General features: G+C 36.5%; 1 protein-coding gene across 1 annotated transcript in view; it reads left to right on the forward strand.

Annotated features, from left to right (window-relative positions):
- Positions 1-16,304, forward strand: part of CNTNAP5 (contactin associated protein family member 5) — a 434,775-nt gene that overhangs the window by 354,810 nt on the left and 63,661 nt on the right. The window contains exons 17-19 of the mRNA XM_032211804.1: positions 2,334-2,552; positions 5,363-5,602; positions 8,590-8,814. Of these exons, the coding sequence (XP_032067695.1) occupies positions 2,334-2,552; positions 5,363-5,602; positions 8,590-8,814 (684 nt within the window). The remainder of the gene's footprint in view (positions 1-2,333; positions 2,553-5,362; positions 5,603-8,589; positions 8,815-16,304) is intronic.

Below are 16,304 nucleotides of genomic sequence, written 5' to 3' on the forward strand. Positions count from 1 at the left end.
CATGGGCAGCTCTACTTGCACTGCTCCATTTGTGTGAGCGGTGGGCATAAATAATGCTGCACGCACAAGCACATATGCCTGTGGTTTGCATAGAACCATCCCCTCCCCCCCTCCACCACCGCCTGTCTGCAAAAGCTGAAAGGTTGGAGACCACTGTATTAAAGGGAAAAAAACTAATTTAAGTCATCTTTTTATCTGCTGTTTTAGTCTATTAATGGAGGGTGTTGTGCTGTGGATTTAGAATGAAAGAAGGCCTTTCTGTTAGATGTTTGTTCATCAGGATGAATAAACTAAGAATGAACTACCATGCTTTTGCAATATAGATGTAATAACTTTATGACATAAAATGTAATAAAATAAAGCTTCCAAGGCCCTTTGATTCATTAAATCCTTGGTAAAAGCCATAGCATGTTATCACTAGGTAATGAAGAACGGTTTAGTGTTAATTGCACATAATCTCCTATTTGGGTGATACTTCAGTGTGTTGTATTTCATTCTCAAGGCTCTTATGTTTTTTTTAAGTATACAATAAAAGCAAGCCATTGACATGAAATTACATCAGAATAATACAACCTGTCAAGATGGTGTGCACTGTAGAAATGAAAGAAATCTCTTCTCCACTGTGTTATGATTTTTGCTTAGGGCAGATTATGTTTGGAGCTAAATGGTTGTGAGTACAGTCCACAAATCTGTTGATGTTGATGCTGGAATAGAGTCAAACTGTAAGGAGATCAATGTCATTGATTTCCTTCCATAAATAGAAGAGAGTTCCCAACTCCCTATGCCTAAGAAAATTCATTCCAATGGATTGAAAGATTTTTATGATTTATGTACATATGTATACCAATGGAGTACAAATTTATCAGAAATCTATCTTCTCCCTTACATAGCTAGAGATTCAAATTAGAGACCCAAATGAATGATTATAGCCATACTTCAGCCTTATTTTGTTAGTGTAATGAAACCCTGATGAAAGTAATGTTGCTTCCATGGCCTAAACATTTTAAGAAACTGGAAAAGATGGATAAATCAGAGTTACAACTGTCCAAAGGTATTTTTCGGTGTATATACATTGTTATTATTGATCTACTGTTGGCAATATACCAGATGCCAGCTTTTTTTTCTTGTCCTCTTGGAGATGAATCTCTCTTAATCTTGGAATTGATTTTGCCCTAAATGTTATACTGCCAATTCTTCCTTCTTACTTAGATTTCCAACAGATCACTGGGGTTTATATGTCCCAACTAATCCCCAGAAAAGATGAGGTTGATTGCAAGGGATGGAAATGAAATAAGAACTCAGTACAAGTCTCCTTTTAATGAACTATGTAAAATGTAAGAGAAATGGCACAACAGGGTTGATTAGTTCTTGAATTATATATTTCTTAGAATATAAAAAGAAAAAAGACTTAATTCTCTCACCTGTTTGGGTTTTTTCCTATTCATTTGGTTCTAAAGGCAAGTGTCTATAACCTCCAGTTTTTGAAAGACTGAACTATGCAAGTCTCAACATATCAGTGATTTAACTATCAGAGTAATCTTTATAACATTCATAGTTTGACTTCACTTTTCTTTAAATCATTAGGAATAGAAACTTGCTCTCAGGTGTTTCTCTGATTTTCAGCAGAATAAAAAGTAATATTTTAAGGAAGGGAAGAAAATTTTAACAGCATGTGTCATTAAATTTAATAACACAGTTTGAACAAAAGCTCTAGTGTTTGAAACATGTTTAATATTGTCTATACTATATCAACAAGTTATACATCTGAATATAGCAAATGTAGGTGGAAATCATCCATTAAATGGTCAATTATTGAACATTAGGGCTGAAAATTGTTGTATGAAAAGCACTTTGGTATAGTTTTTCTCCCTTCTCCTAATATGATCTAGATATTGCCATCAGTATTGTTTTATGGAAATCATTTTTATGTCTTACATTTTCTCCTCTGTATTTTCTACAAACTTTACAAGCTATTTTGATGACAATCATTGAATTTTTTAAAAGCAAATATTAGTTAGATAACACAATATTTGTGGAAATGTTCTATCTCACTGATCCATCACAAGGCAAATACATACCTTCTATTTAATGAGTATAGCAGCCTAATACATGAACATAGAGAAAATGAGAATATTTGACCAGGAATTTGATTTCACAAAGACGTTTTGGGTCTGTAGATATGTACCATAATATATAGATGATTTGCTATGTGAATTCAATAATCACATAAGATTGATTGTTTCAAAACTCTTAAAATATTAAAATATTACTACCACAGTTATGTACTTATTGTTATCAGCATATCATACTAAGTTTCACCTTATGCATTCCAGCTCCTAAAGCCATCACTTTCACAGTTGATGTTGGAAATGGCCCAGTAGAGATTATTGTCCAATCCCCTGTGCCCTTGAATGACAACCAGTGGCATTCTGTGCATGCTGAAAGGAATCTTAGAGAAACCTCTCTTCAGGTAGACAACTTTCCAAAGAAGATTTTAGAAGCACCTGCTGAAGGACATTTTCGATTGCAGCTAAACAGTCAATTATTTGTAGGTAGGTACAATCATTGGTACTACCCCCTCCCCCCATTTTTTTTAACAAATGCTAGTCTCTTGGGATAAATGAATACTCTTTTAACTATTGGGTATTTGATATTACTGATTCCTCAATGTATTTCCATGAAACGTTTAGATATTTCTACTATTTGAAGATAAATTTAGAAACTTGTTTTTCTTGAATTTGTACACTGATATAAATTGTCCCACCAATGGATAACAAAACCAAAGACTAAGCAATAGAAAAAAGCTCAGAAGAATTCACCGAAAAAAATAATAACAGTAACTGTATTCCATTTTCAGACATGCATATAAATTACTATAGTTCAGTTCAGTTCAGTTGTTCAGTTGAGTTTATTTATAGGCCGCCCTTTTCCCTGGGGGGACTCAGGGCGGCTAACAACTTGTATGGGAGGGGAAGACATACAATAACATAAAAACACAATATATAATTAAAACCAAGCAACATTCATACAACATTCGGGTGGGGGCGGACTATGGTCTTTACCCCCAGGCCTGGCGGGATAGCCAGATCTTGAGGGCTGTGCGGAAGGTCTGAAGGGTGGTGAGGGTACGAATCTCCACGGGGAGATCGTTCCAAAGGGTCGGAGCTACTACTGAAAAGGCTCTCCTCCGCGTAGTTGCCAGCCGGCACTGGCTGGCAGATGGCACTCGGAGGAGGCCTAATCTATGCGATCTTATAGGTCGAGAGGAGGTGATTGGCAGGAGGCGGTCTCCCAAGTACGCAGATCCACTACCATGGAGGGCTTTGTAGGTAGTAAGAAGCACCTTGAAGCGCACACGGAGATCAACAGGTAGCCAGTGCAGCTCGCGGAGGATAGGTGTTATGTGGGCGAACCGAGGTGCACCCACAATCACTCGCGCGGCCGCATTCTGGACTAGCTGAAGCCGCCGGATGCTCTTCAAGGGCAGCCCCATGTAGAGCACGTTGCAGTATTCCAGCCTAGAGGTCACGAGGGCGCGAGTGACTGTTGTAAGAGCCTCCCGGTTCAGGTAGGGTCGCAACTGGCGCACCAGGCGAACCTGGGCAAATGCCCCCCTGGTCACAGCCGACAGGTGGTGATCAAAGGTCAGCTGTGGATCCAGGAGGACTCCCAAGTTGCGAACCCTGTCTGAGGGGTGTAAAATTTGACCCCCCAGCCTGAGTGGTGGAACACTAGCCAAATTTTTGGGAGGGAAACACAACAGCCACTCGGTCTTTTCTGGGTTGAGTACAAGCTTGTTAGCCCTCATCCAGTCCCTAACAGCTTCAAGTCCCTGGTTCATCACGTCCACCGCTTCATTGAGTTGGCACGGGGCGGACAGATACAGCTGCGTATCGTCTGCATATTGGTGGTATCTTATCCCGTGCCTCCGAATGATCTCGCCCAGCGGTTTCATGTAGATGTTAAATAGTACGGGGGACAGGACCGACCCCTGCGGCACCCCATATGTTAGGGGCCTCATGGTCGATCTCTGTCCCCCGACCAACACCGACTGCGACCTGTCCGAGAGGTAGGAGGAGAACCACTGTAAAACAGTGCCTCCCACCCCCACCTCCCGCAGTCGTCGCAGAAGGATACCATGGTCGATGGTATCGAAAGCCGCCGAGAGGTCAAGGAGAACCAAGATGGAGGGGTGACCTCCATCCCTGGCTCTCCAGAGATCCAATTAGTAGTGGACAGGAATCAGAAAATCCACAGTCCTAGCTTTTTAGGTTACCATAGTATTTTGTCTCATTGTGTGACAGAATATATAGTGATACCATAAAAGATAGAAAATGTATTGTTGCTATCCAAAAGATACAATTTTGAAGATAAGCAATGCATTCCTTTTGATACCTATTCTGGAAACAGAGTCCCAAAAGGCATTTAGACACCATTTTTGCATACTCTTGAGAATATTCAACAGGTCTTTATTGCAATTCCAAAAATTTCTCCCTGCTACAGAATATTTAAAATAAAATTGAAATGCAAGTCTTTGTGAGATGATTTTCACGGTCTTATGTTTAAGAATAGAAATCCTATATTCTCAGAGTTATTTCTCATGCCTGATTTTTTGGTTTGGTTTGGTTTTGAACTGCAACTATTGCAACATATGGTTTCAAGTTTCTACACCCAATATTCTAGATGCATGTCTTTTTCTAAATTGCAAAATTATAAGATGACGCCAACAGAAATGATGGAACGGGAGTCTTAATTGATTTAAAAAACATGCAAGTCTAAGTACAAATTCCCAAAGCCCATGTCTACATTATATTTTAAGTTACTAACTTCATTTCAATTGTTTCCCCCACTTGCACTATCATTGCAATTTAGATTCTCACTAGATTGCAAAAAGGACTTCCTGCTTGATAATGAGGTCAAAACTGCATGTTCAATTAACAATACTGGAGGTGGCTGATGGAATACAGAATGCCCACTTCCTCCCTTTGTGCACTTTCCTCCTTTTCTCTTTTTCCTGCTCAGTTTCACTTTTATTGAATTTTTAAATATAAGATCTTTATTTATTGATTTAATTGTTTTACATGGCATTTTATTCAATGTCTGTAAGCCTTTATTGATTTAATTGTTTTATATGGATTTTATTCAATGTCTGTAAGCCACCTATAGTTGCCTTTGATGAGATGGTGGAACACATGTTTGAGAAATAAATAAGTAAATAAATAAATACCCTCTCGTACATTAATTTGGAATCAATGGGAAATACATTTTTACAATATTGTACAATGAAACCTTAATAAGAATTTCATTTTTTAAAGGGTCAGTTGTTAAAATATAAGCTTTACCTTACTTATACCTGAAACAGGAGCATCTGCATCCAAACAGAAAGGTTTTATGGGATGTATTCGCTCTCTACATCTAAATGGACAAAAACTTGACCTTGAAGAGCGAGCCAAAGTGACTCCTGGTGTCAAACCAGGATGCTCAGGCCATTGCAGCAGTTATGGTAACATTTGCCAGAATGGAGGGAAATGTGTGGAGAAACCCAATGGCTACTTGTGTGATTGCACCAATTTGGCATATGAAGGACCATTCTGCAGAGAAGGTAGGATGGCTGAATGGATCCTTACATTTCTTTTTGCTCATCCAGTGAACCTTGATCAAACTGTATTATACAAAATGTCACTTTCTAATTTAAATTATCTAGATCAATGGTTCTCAACCCGTGGTCTGAAGATCCCTGGCCAGGCCAAGATGTCATCACAGGAGTCCATAAAGTCTTGAATAAATGTTATTATTTGAATGTTGAATTAGGTCTTTGGGGTCTGTGGCCATGGTCCTTGGCCACAAAAGGTATTTAAAGTGGGGTCCATGATGAAGAAAGTGTTGAGAACCACTGATCTAGATTCTCAACAAATAACTTAATATAATTTTTGGGTGAGAAATTTTTTCTCTATTTCGCTACTTTCATTAGAAATTTGGGGATTCTATTTTATTTGTAAGAGCTATGGGGGTGCAGAGGTTAGAATGCAGGCTACCTCTGCTGATTGCCAAAATTTTGGCAGTTCGAATCTCACCGGCTCAAGGTTGACTCAGCCTTCCATCCTTCTGAGGTAGGTATGCTGACTCTATAAACCACTTAGAGAGGGCTATAAAGCACTGTGAAGCAGGATATAAGACTAAGTGCTATTGCTATTTTTCCTCTGGCAAATTGGCAGATTGGCTAGCTGGCAGGATTGTTAGTATATACAAAACTAAATCTCTTGCCAGTAGATATTGAGGTTGCAACTCTCCATCCTTTCAGTTGAAGCAACTGTAGAGTCTCATGCCAATAAGGACACCAGATCAACAATCTTCTTCTCACTGCCAATTGGGTGCCTGACTGGTCTTATACTGCTTTTCACATGCAGTTAATAATGGAAAGGTTCAATTTGGTGTCTTTAACTAATGTATCATTGGTGCGCTCTCTTACTGATTTGTTCAAAATTCTACTAGATTTTACCCAGAAGTCTCATAATAATAATGTACCTGATTTCAGAGAGGCACATGTGGAGACTAGTAATCTAGATATAAAAAAAAAATTGAAACCTGGAATGAGGTCATGTCTTCCAGAATATGAAACTACTTTAATTGTCAAGACTTTTCTCATTTGAAAACTCAAATAACAAACAAGCAAAAAAGTATCATCAAGAATCCCTTGATGATATTTTTATATGTCCTGTGGAACTAACTTCTCATGGCTTGGGAATTAATTATTTTTGGAATACTTACTTTTGTAATTATATGTTAATGCAATAAGATAATCAGCTGAGAGGAAAAATAGAACACGGTGCTCATAAAATGAAGATAATGTTTGTTTGTCATAACATTATAGATATTAATTTCTTATAGCTGACAAGAAAAGAACTTGAGCTTTAGATGGCATTTTAGATGGGGTGGAAAACCCTAACGATCTTCCATAAACCATCTCCTTTTTTTAAAGATTATAGCCCAGATCTATTTGAGCGTTTGAGTTCTAATTGTTACTGCCTCTTGCAAACTGGCAATGCCCCATTAACAACAAGTGATCCTTGGTTACTTAACATGGTTGGAAGAACATCGTATAAAGTGCACAAGTCCTGTGGGAAAAAATGGGCATGGTAAATAATAGTGTGCCTTCCATTCAAATAAATGAGCATTTTCATATTTTCAAAAATAAGGAATGATCTTTTTTTTTACACTGACAGCTTAGTCCAAACTAAAACATTACATTATATTTAGTGACAAACTAAACATTACAGCATGAAATGGAGTTTGATTTGAAAGGATCTTTCTCTGACCAGGCAGACTTCAATCACCCTTCCTCAATCTCCCCCAGATTTGCTTTCCTTTTGGGGAGAACAAATTATTTTGCTAGGTGAAGAGATCTGAACATTTTCAAGAGTAGCATATTTTGGGGATCTTCTAAAGTCAACTTTACTGAGTGTAGTTTTTTTTTCTAGCCAATATGGCTTATTTACTTTTTTCCCTTTCCTAAAATAATTCACATTGACAAATATTTTGAGTTTTCATAGTGATTGTCACTGAGAAACCAAGAAAGCATGAATTAGGATAGGATCTTCTGAAAAGCAAACAGCATGCCAGGATCCATTCTATTATTTCCTTGACTGTTGCCAATGATTATTTTATACAACTTTTAAATATTTGAAAATGTGGCTGCTACTTCTCAGTATTCCAGACAATGAAACCCTCTAGGCAATGTATTCATAAGCCTTCATTGAAATTCACAACCTGCTGGGAGTTTGTCCTCATCTATGGACTCGCCGCTCAACTTTTACTGATTCACTTCTTTCAGTGATTCCAGAATCCATCCTCCACATGTTTCAGCCTCATTTGGCCTCCTGCCTTTCTGTACAGCCAATCAGGTAGCAACAGAGAAACACTGCTATTATACTGCATGTTCAGTAAACTGCTTCAGGCTGGCAAAAGATTATCTGGTTTAGTATCATATTTCCTCTGAGAAAGCATATACAGGCAGTCCTCGATTTACAACAGTGATGGTTCGAATGGCAACCATTTTTCACATTTACGACTGCTGCAGCATCCCCATAGTCATGTGATCAAAATACAAAAACTTGGCAACTGACTCCTATTTATGATGGTTGGGTTCATGTGATCCCCTTTTGTGACCTTCTGACAAGTAAAGTCAATGGGTGAGCCACATTCACTTAACAACTGTGTTACTAACTTAACAACTGCAATGATTCACTTAACAATTGTGGCAAGAAAGGTGATAAAATGGGGCAAAACTTACTTAATAAATGTCTCACTTAGTAACAGAAATGTTAGGCTCAATTGTTGTAAATCAAGGACTACCTGTATTTAGATTGTCAGCTTTTGCATCCAGATTGCAAATAAGGGGAATAAAGATCCATGTATGAAAATATTTGGACGTTCTTGGTTCATATGAAATCATATTTTCCAACTGTAGACTGTAAAACACAAAGCACACACAAATGCATCTGCTTTGTTGATTCTAAAAATTCAATTTCAACAGCTCCAATAGTTTTCAATCTACTGAATCTGATTTGTGCATTTTCTCTGTATTTTTAGAAGTCTCTGCAGTGTTTGAAGCAGATACTTCTATTACCTACACTTTCCAGGAACCTTATCCTGTAACTAAAAATGCAAGTTCTACATCTTCAGCCATTTATGCTGGTACATCCATATCCAAGGAAGACATCGCTTTTACTTTCTTGACAGCAAATGCTCCAAGCCTTCTGCTTTACCTCAATGCCTCTTCTCATGAATACCTGGCTGTTATTTTGTCCAAGAATGGTAAGTGTGAATGTAAAGTTTAACAATTCCATGGCAATATATAGCAATATATAGATTATATAAATACCATCATGTTATGAATTTTAATTACCCGGCTAATCACATTTTCTACTCTTGAACTTCCATCCAGACCCATAACAAATATGTCCTTTCTTAAAGAACCATATTGCTGAAGGTGAATAGTACTGTGATTCACAGTTGCTGACAATGCATAATATTATTTGCATTTGACAGAAATCCATTTCTTCACATAATTTTTATGAGAATGAAAAATGTTCATCCTGTGAAATTATATCTCCAGGTAAGTTATACCTAAGTGTACAAGAGTGTCCATGGAAACACTGACCCACTGGTTCTTTGACACATTATATTTCTAAATTTCTACTTTTCAAATTTATCTAATATTAATTTTGCCACAGTTAACTTCATACTTCATCTCCTTCATTTCTTTACTTCCTGTTCTGTTTTATCTTGATTAGTGATGGTTTGATCTTGTTCTTTTATTTCTGTAATGATAAAAATCCCTGATCTGGAGAAAGTCTACATAATTGTGTTATTAACTGGTAGGTTACAGTGAGTTTCTGATGTTTTACATGGACATGTTTAAATTTGGAGGATTTTTTGTAATAATATACTACCTTTATCTATGTAAATATACAAAACAATTCAACCTCAGTTTTTATTGTAATCACCAACCTTTTAATGTAGTTTTCTATTGTTCCTTCCCATGTGTGTTTGGTAGCATATCCATAATATATCTACACATTTTTGAAAACTTCTTGTATATGAAGATATATAAAAACCGTAATCATGAAAATATTTCATTCCCCATTTTTGAAGATAACTAGTTATCCAACTATTAATCTTAAGATTTCAGTATCGGTTGCGTCTCAGTGCAAAGAACAGTGGGAAGCTAATAAATTTTCTTTATAATCTTTATAGTGAGTTTGGAGAAATCCCATTCATTGCACTATCTTGTTTTAGAGATAGTGGTGGGCAGATTCATGGGAGCTATTTGCAGTGTTAAACACAAATAATATGTATATTTTTCTAGCCTATCATGTCTGTAAAACCTGAATCAAAAGAAACCCCATGCAGTGCAGAAGAAGATTCAAACTCCTAGTAAATTTCACCACTGCAGAGAAAGTTGCACCATTTCATTATTTTCTTTGCAGTTCTTCAGCTTCTCAGAAGACTCAAATATTTTTCCCTAACAAAACTTGAATCAGATTTTTGAAAAGGCCCAGGATGCTTTTCCTCAATGGTGTAATTATCGTATATAAATTGGGCACTGACATTTTAATTCAAGGCTTGCCTAGTGGAATTAAGCCCGCTTGCATTTATTATGCATTAATTCTGGTAAGTGTTTGCATAAGTCTGGTCCTAGAAATTTACAGTGACATCACTAATTATAATTTATTTTGTTCCGTTCCATTCCTTGATTGTTCCTGGAAGTTCAAATTGATTCATTTATTTATGTGGCCTGTGCTTAGTTTTATCATCACTGACCTTAATTTATTTCCTGAAATATGCTTTCTAATAATTCTTAGATCAGGAAAAGAACGGTATTTCAAGTGAATAATATGGGAGTACTGAATAAAAGGTTTAGCTATCTGTCCCTCAATCTACTACAATCTACAGACTTTGACTTGAAGATCATAGCATTTTAACCTGTTATTAAGCTGCTCGTCAGATGCCTTCTAGATTGTTCTATTCCCTGAAACAAAACGAAAAGCATTAAGTTCATAAATTACATAGATCAGCTAAACCTCAGCCACAGTTTGAACTCAAAGCTTGATTTAAATGATATCAAAAGATTTTTCTATTTGCAATAAAGCTAATAACATAGATTCTTACTAAATTGGTGTATATGACCATTATATCACTCAAAAGTCCTATTTTATCAGAATCTTGATACCTTATGAAACCAGTTTGTGCAGGATGAATGATTGCAGGTAATATCTTCCAGCCAAAGTAGCTTTTATTATCTTAACTTCAATTGTATTAGAGATTAGACAATAATTTGTTCACTGGATGGGATTGTTACCAGCCTTCAAAATTACTCCAAAATAATTTCCTTATTAAGAAACTGAAAGGGCTTTCTTTTCATTTCTGTAATAACTCCAGTAGCCACTTTCTCCTTGAATTCTTTATACCATCCTATGATTATTCTATCTTGCCTGGAGGCCTTTTTAATTTTATTAAATCAATACTATAGATTTCCTGTAATATTCTGGGTGCAGCCCAACATACCTGGGTATACATCTAAAGTTTCTGGGAGATCTATGATGCTGAAAAAAACACATTTATCTTATTAGCTATATCTACATATGAAAAATGTATTTTATAGAATAATAAAAAAAAGAATTAATTTCATTACCATTGAGATAATTTGTTTCCCTGGCCCCAAATGTCTTATTAAATATTCTACTGTTCTACAGATGTTTTCAACAATAATGCAATAATTTCCTAGATTTTTCTTCCTATTCACAACAAATTTGTTTAACTTGAATTTTTTTTAAAAGTGTTCTGTCCTTATATATTTAATTTTAAATATAACAATAAAGCATACAATTAGTCCAATTTCAATATAATGCATCTCAATGCAAAATATACTTCCTGAGTGTGTTTATGGCATGTCCATTCAGTGCTTAATTAAGTTCAAATTCATGTTTTCTACATTGTGATTCAGTGGGACGCGGTGGCTCTGTGGCTAAGTTGCTGAGCTTGTTGATCAGAAGGTTGGCAGTTCAGCAGTTCGAATCCCTAGTGAGGGATTAATGGAGTGAGCTCCAGTTACTTGTTCCAGCTTCTGCCAAACTAGCAGTTTGAAAGCACATAAAAAATACCACTTTGGTGGGAAGGTAACAGTGTTCCGTGCACCTTCAGGGTTTAGTCACGCTAGCCACATGACCACAGTGATGTCTTCAGACAGCGCTGGCTCTTCGGTTTTGAAACAGAGATGAATACCGCCCTCTAGAGCCAGAAACAACTAGCATGCATCTGTGGAGGAACCTTTACCTTTATATTATGATTCAGATTATTTTGCGCCATATCACATTGGATAAAATGTTTTAAATGTATTCCAAAGATTCCCCCCAAATTAGTTGAATCTCTATTTTGAGATCTATTAAATCTGTGTTTTGTTGTCCCACAGATCTTCCAGCAAGGAAATAGTAGGAAACTACTAACTGGGATATTCTTATCCAAGGTAAATAGCATTAGTGTAGGTGTATGGTCAGAAATTAAAACTTAATAAGCATTGCACATATCAACTGAATTAAGCGTCAGATGTGATATTAAGAACAATGCAGTCTTGAGCATGTGCCAGTGGGGAACACTTTCACCTGTTGGAGTTAAGCATTCTCCATTTAATTACATTCCTGGATGTATCTGTAAAGAACAATGCAACTTTGGGACTGTTTTCTTTTCCGAAAATTTAATTCTGGTCTAATAATATATCCAAAACTCAGTTAAAGAGAATTGGCAACAATGATCTAACCTCTCCCAAAGGTGCTTTTTCAAAAGGCAACTGGACTTTGTTTTTCTTTGAAGACATTTTGCTTCTCATCCAAGAAGCTTATTCAGTTATAAAGAACTGTATGGAAGGATTTATATTCCTTACAGTCATGTGGTAGTTAACAATCTTTTTGAAAGTGAAATATCTTCAGGGAAAAACAATGAAAATCAAGTTTCCTTTTGAAAATTTTGAAGAATTTTCTCTGGCTATAAGAAGAGTTTTGCACAAACTCTTTGCTCTTTGCAAAAGCTTTGCTTTTGTTTTAATTACTCAGAAAGGTAGATCAACAAATAACTTAAGCTTCTTTCCCTCATGTTCCAAGCTTGTTAGGATTCCAGTGTTTTTTTTTATTTTGTCTTGATCAGACTTTTCAAAAACTTCATTGAGAAAATGACCCCTAGATTGTGAAAACTTGCTTCTAGGTGGCACTCAGTAGGCCTCTTCTGAAATTTTGGTGGAGGAAAATAATCCTAGAAATATTTCAATAAGGTAAAGGTAAATGTGCTAGTCATGCCCAACTCAAGGGGGCGGTGCTCATCTCCATTTCAAAGCCGAAGAGCCAGCACTGTCCGAAGACGTCTCCATGGTCATGTGGCTGGCATGACTAAACGCCAAAGGTGCACAGAGTGTTGTTACCTTCCCAACAAAGGTGGTTCCTATTTTTCTACTTGCATTTTTACATACTTTCAAACTGCTAGATAGGCAGAAGCTGGGACAAGTAATGGAATCTCACTTCATTACGTGGCACTAGGGATTCGAACTGCCGACCTTTCTGATCGACAAACTCAGCATCTTAGCCACTGAGCCACCACGTCCCTATATAATATTTCAATAGCTTCTATTGAATTCTTATTATTATTCTGAAAATGAAATAATGAAAGTAACCACTTTTCCCCCCTTCTCCTTTGGCCTTGGATACAATCTCAGCCTTCTTGCCTAGAGACCAGCTCTTTAATTATTATTATGTCTTGAGCAGTTAAAACTGCAATTAATTTCTCATTTGCTTCCAATTTAACTTCTTGGTCTTTTAACTGCTTCTTGAACTTGCTGTTATCTTCTCTCGGCCTTCTCAGCAAATTGCTAACATAGTGAATTTAACATAGAATAATTTCAGAGGTGTTTATTTTGTGAATGTCAGTTACAATGTTTGGTATAAACATAGTATCTGTGCATCTCCCATCACAAGTGTGGGACCCACTAGAGTTCCCATCTGATGAGGTGGTTTTTTTTTTAAAAAAAAAAAAACTTTAATCTCTAACTCTGTAACAACCTATCCAGAAACTGAGAATGGGGACTTTATGCAAGTTTGTGCTGTAAAAAGAGAAAAAGGAATCTGCTTCCTAGTTTTATGAGCCATTATAGATAGTCCCCACTTATCAGCTGCTTATTCAGTAGCGTGACTTTGAAATTATAACAATGCTGAATGAGGAAACTTGTGGCAGGTTCTCAAATTTGCAGCCACTGCAGCCATTAAATTTTGTAAGCCATGCAGAATCTCCCATATATGAATTGGATATCTATTGTGACTCAGCAGCAGTCTTCTGTGAGTCTTTTCGGGATGCAAGACTAATTATGCAGCTGGGGTTCATTAGGGGCATATTCTGGGGATAAAAGGACTGATGGTGCCACGCCCTAGTTGCAGGAGTCAACATTCCTTGGTTCATTCAACATTGATTGATCACCAGTCATGGTTTATGTAAGATACACTTGGAGAAGTGCTTTGTTTTCTGTAACCCTGATTCAAGGATACACTTGGAGAAGTGCATTGTGTTGCAAGAGTTTTTTGTTTAGTATTCTGTTATCTCGTCAGAGACTGTATTTATGTTATTTTTGGGCTCGCAGCCAGTTTGAGCCAAGAACTGATAAAGAGAGTTCCTTTTAAGTTGTTTGCCTGTCGTCTGTTTAACGAGCAGAGAAGTGGGGACAGAACAGATATCTATATACCTTTCATTAATAAATAAATAAATAAATAAATAAATAAATAAATAAATAAATAAGTCCCCACTGTCACATGAATGCAATTCAGGCATTTGGCAGCTGGTGCACATTTCCAAGTGTTTTCAGCATCCTCCACAGTCATGTGATTTATAACCTTCACAGCTGACTTTCAACAAGCAAAGTCAGTGGGGAAGCTGGCAGGAAGTCAAAAGTCATGGTCATATGATGATGCACTAAATGACTTTGGGTGATTCCCTTAAGGCCCACCACCGAAATCAGAGGTGGTATTTAGCAAGTTCTGACCAGTTCTGGAGAACCAGTAGCGGAAATTTTGAGTAATTCGGAGAACCCATGAATACCACCTCTGACTAGCCCTGCCCCTATCTATTCTCTGCCTCCCAAGTCCCAGCTGATCGGGAGGAAATGTGGGTTTTGCAGTAACCTTTCCCTGGAGTAGGGAGGGAATGGAGATTTTACAGTATCCTTCTCCTGCCATGCCCACCAAGCCACACCCACCAAGACATTCTATGCCCACAGAACCAGTAGTAAAAATAATTTGAATCCCACCACTGACCGGAACTAACAAGGAAAAACAGTAAGTTAGGTTCAGTCATGGATATTTCACTTTATGATAACATAGCTTACTGATGGTTCCAATTGTAGTTGGTGTATGGACATCATATGTATTGTCATCCCAAAATCATAAGAAGCATCCTTTAAAGATTTTCCACTTATCCTTATTTGGTGTCAATTTGTTCAGATAGCACACAATCTGCAGCAAAAGAAATAATAAAAGATATCACTTACATTCCCATAGTTTTTCAAAAAAAAAATCCATGCTAAAACCCAGTACCATCAAAAATGCACATATTGTAGTGTGCATCTTTCCTTAATATAGCAATCTTTTAAAGCAGTGTTATCTAATTTTTTTATGGAGACTTAGCCCTAAAATCAACCTTTCCATACCCAGTTTTGAGCTGCCAACTTCATGGTAGGTTCCAAAAATTCAGTACCATGCAGATTTTGTCATAAAGCTGCATTCTACATCATTGTTCAGAAAGTCTTTAATAGGGTAAGTTTGATTTAAAATGAAAATGGAAGAAATTCTTCCCACTCCAATAAACACTTTTCATTTGTTTGAAGATCCTTTCACATGAAAGTAATTTTTCTTTCTGTTCAATTAATGCAGATACAGAGTATACTCTATACAGTATACAATGACTGAAAAAGTGATAGGGAATAAGAATAATATGGTGCCTATACATTATACATTTATTTTGCTCTCAGATGAGATACTAAATAGATGCATGTTGAAGAATTTGAGTCAGGTGAGTTAGCATCTAGAACTATAAGCAGAAATCTGAAATTTATTTATTCAGTTAATGACCAGCAATGTAATATAATAAAAATATAGATAAAAGACAGCAATTACAATCAGAATCAACAAGGAGAAGGGGGTCTAGTTATATATTGACAACTGTAAAATAAATCAAATATTGTATACTCTAAATAACCCTATTACAATAATATACTATTTATTTATCTAACAATAAGCTAATATATTAAAATTTCTCATTAAAATATATGTCCTCTAAACATTATTGGCAAATAATTAAGTAAAATATTGATAAAAATAAGGATATTTAGTCCTTAAACCAATTTTTTCCTTATTATCATCGGTTGCCCTCTCCCCTCCTTGGAAGAGCTTTATAGCTCCTGCTGCATTAAGAAAGTTCAAAATGTTCTTAAGGATCCAGCTCATCCTGGGCACTCTGTTTTTGAACTATTGCCATCTGGCAAATGGTACAGGACAAAAACCAAGGATAAATAGGCTGAAAAACAGCTTCTACCCCAGAGCAGTAACTATTGAATTCTACTGTGTAGTACAATATTAATGCAGTATCAGGGGTTTTCAATTGTGTAGAAGGCAAAGGATGTGTTTGTGTTTTATAGTTTTGTTATATATGGTGTACACTGAAGATGGCATTTAATTGTGTTGTACAAGGTGCAATGACAATAAAGTAAACTTAAA

This window comes from Thamnophis elegans, chromosome 1, assembly GCF_009769535.1.
Source record: "Thamnophis elegans isolate rThaEle1 chromosome 1, rThaEle1.pri, whole genome shotgun sequence".
Taxonomy (NCBI): Eukaryota; Metazoa; Chordata; class Lepidosauria; order Squamata; family Colubridae; genus Thamnophis; species Thamnophis elegans.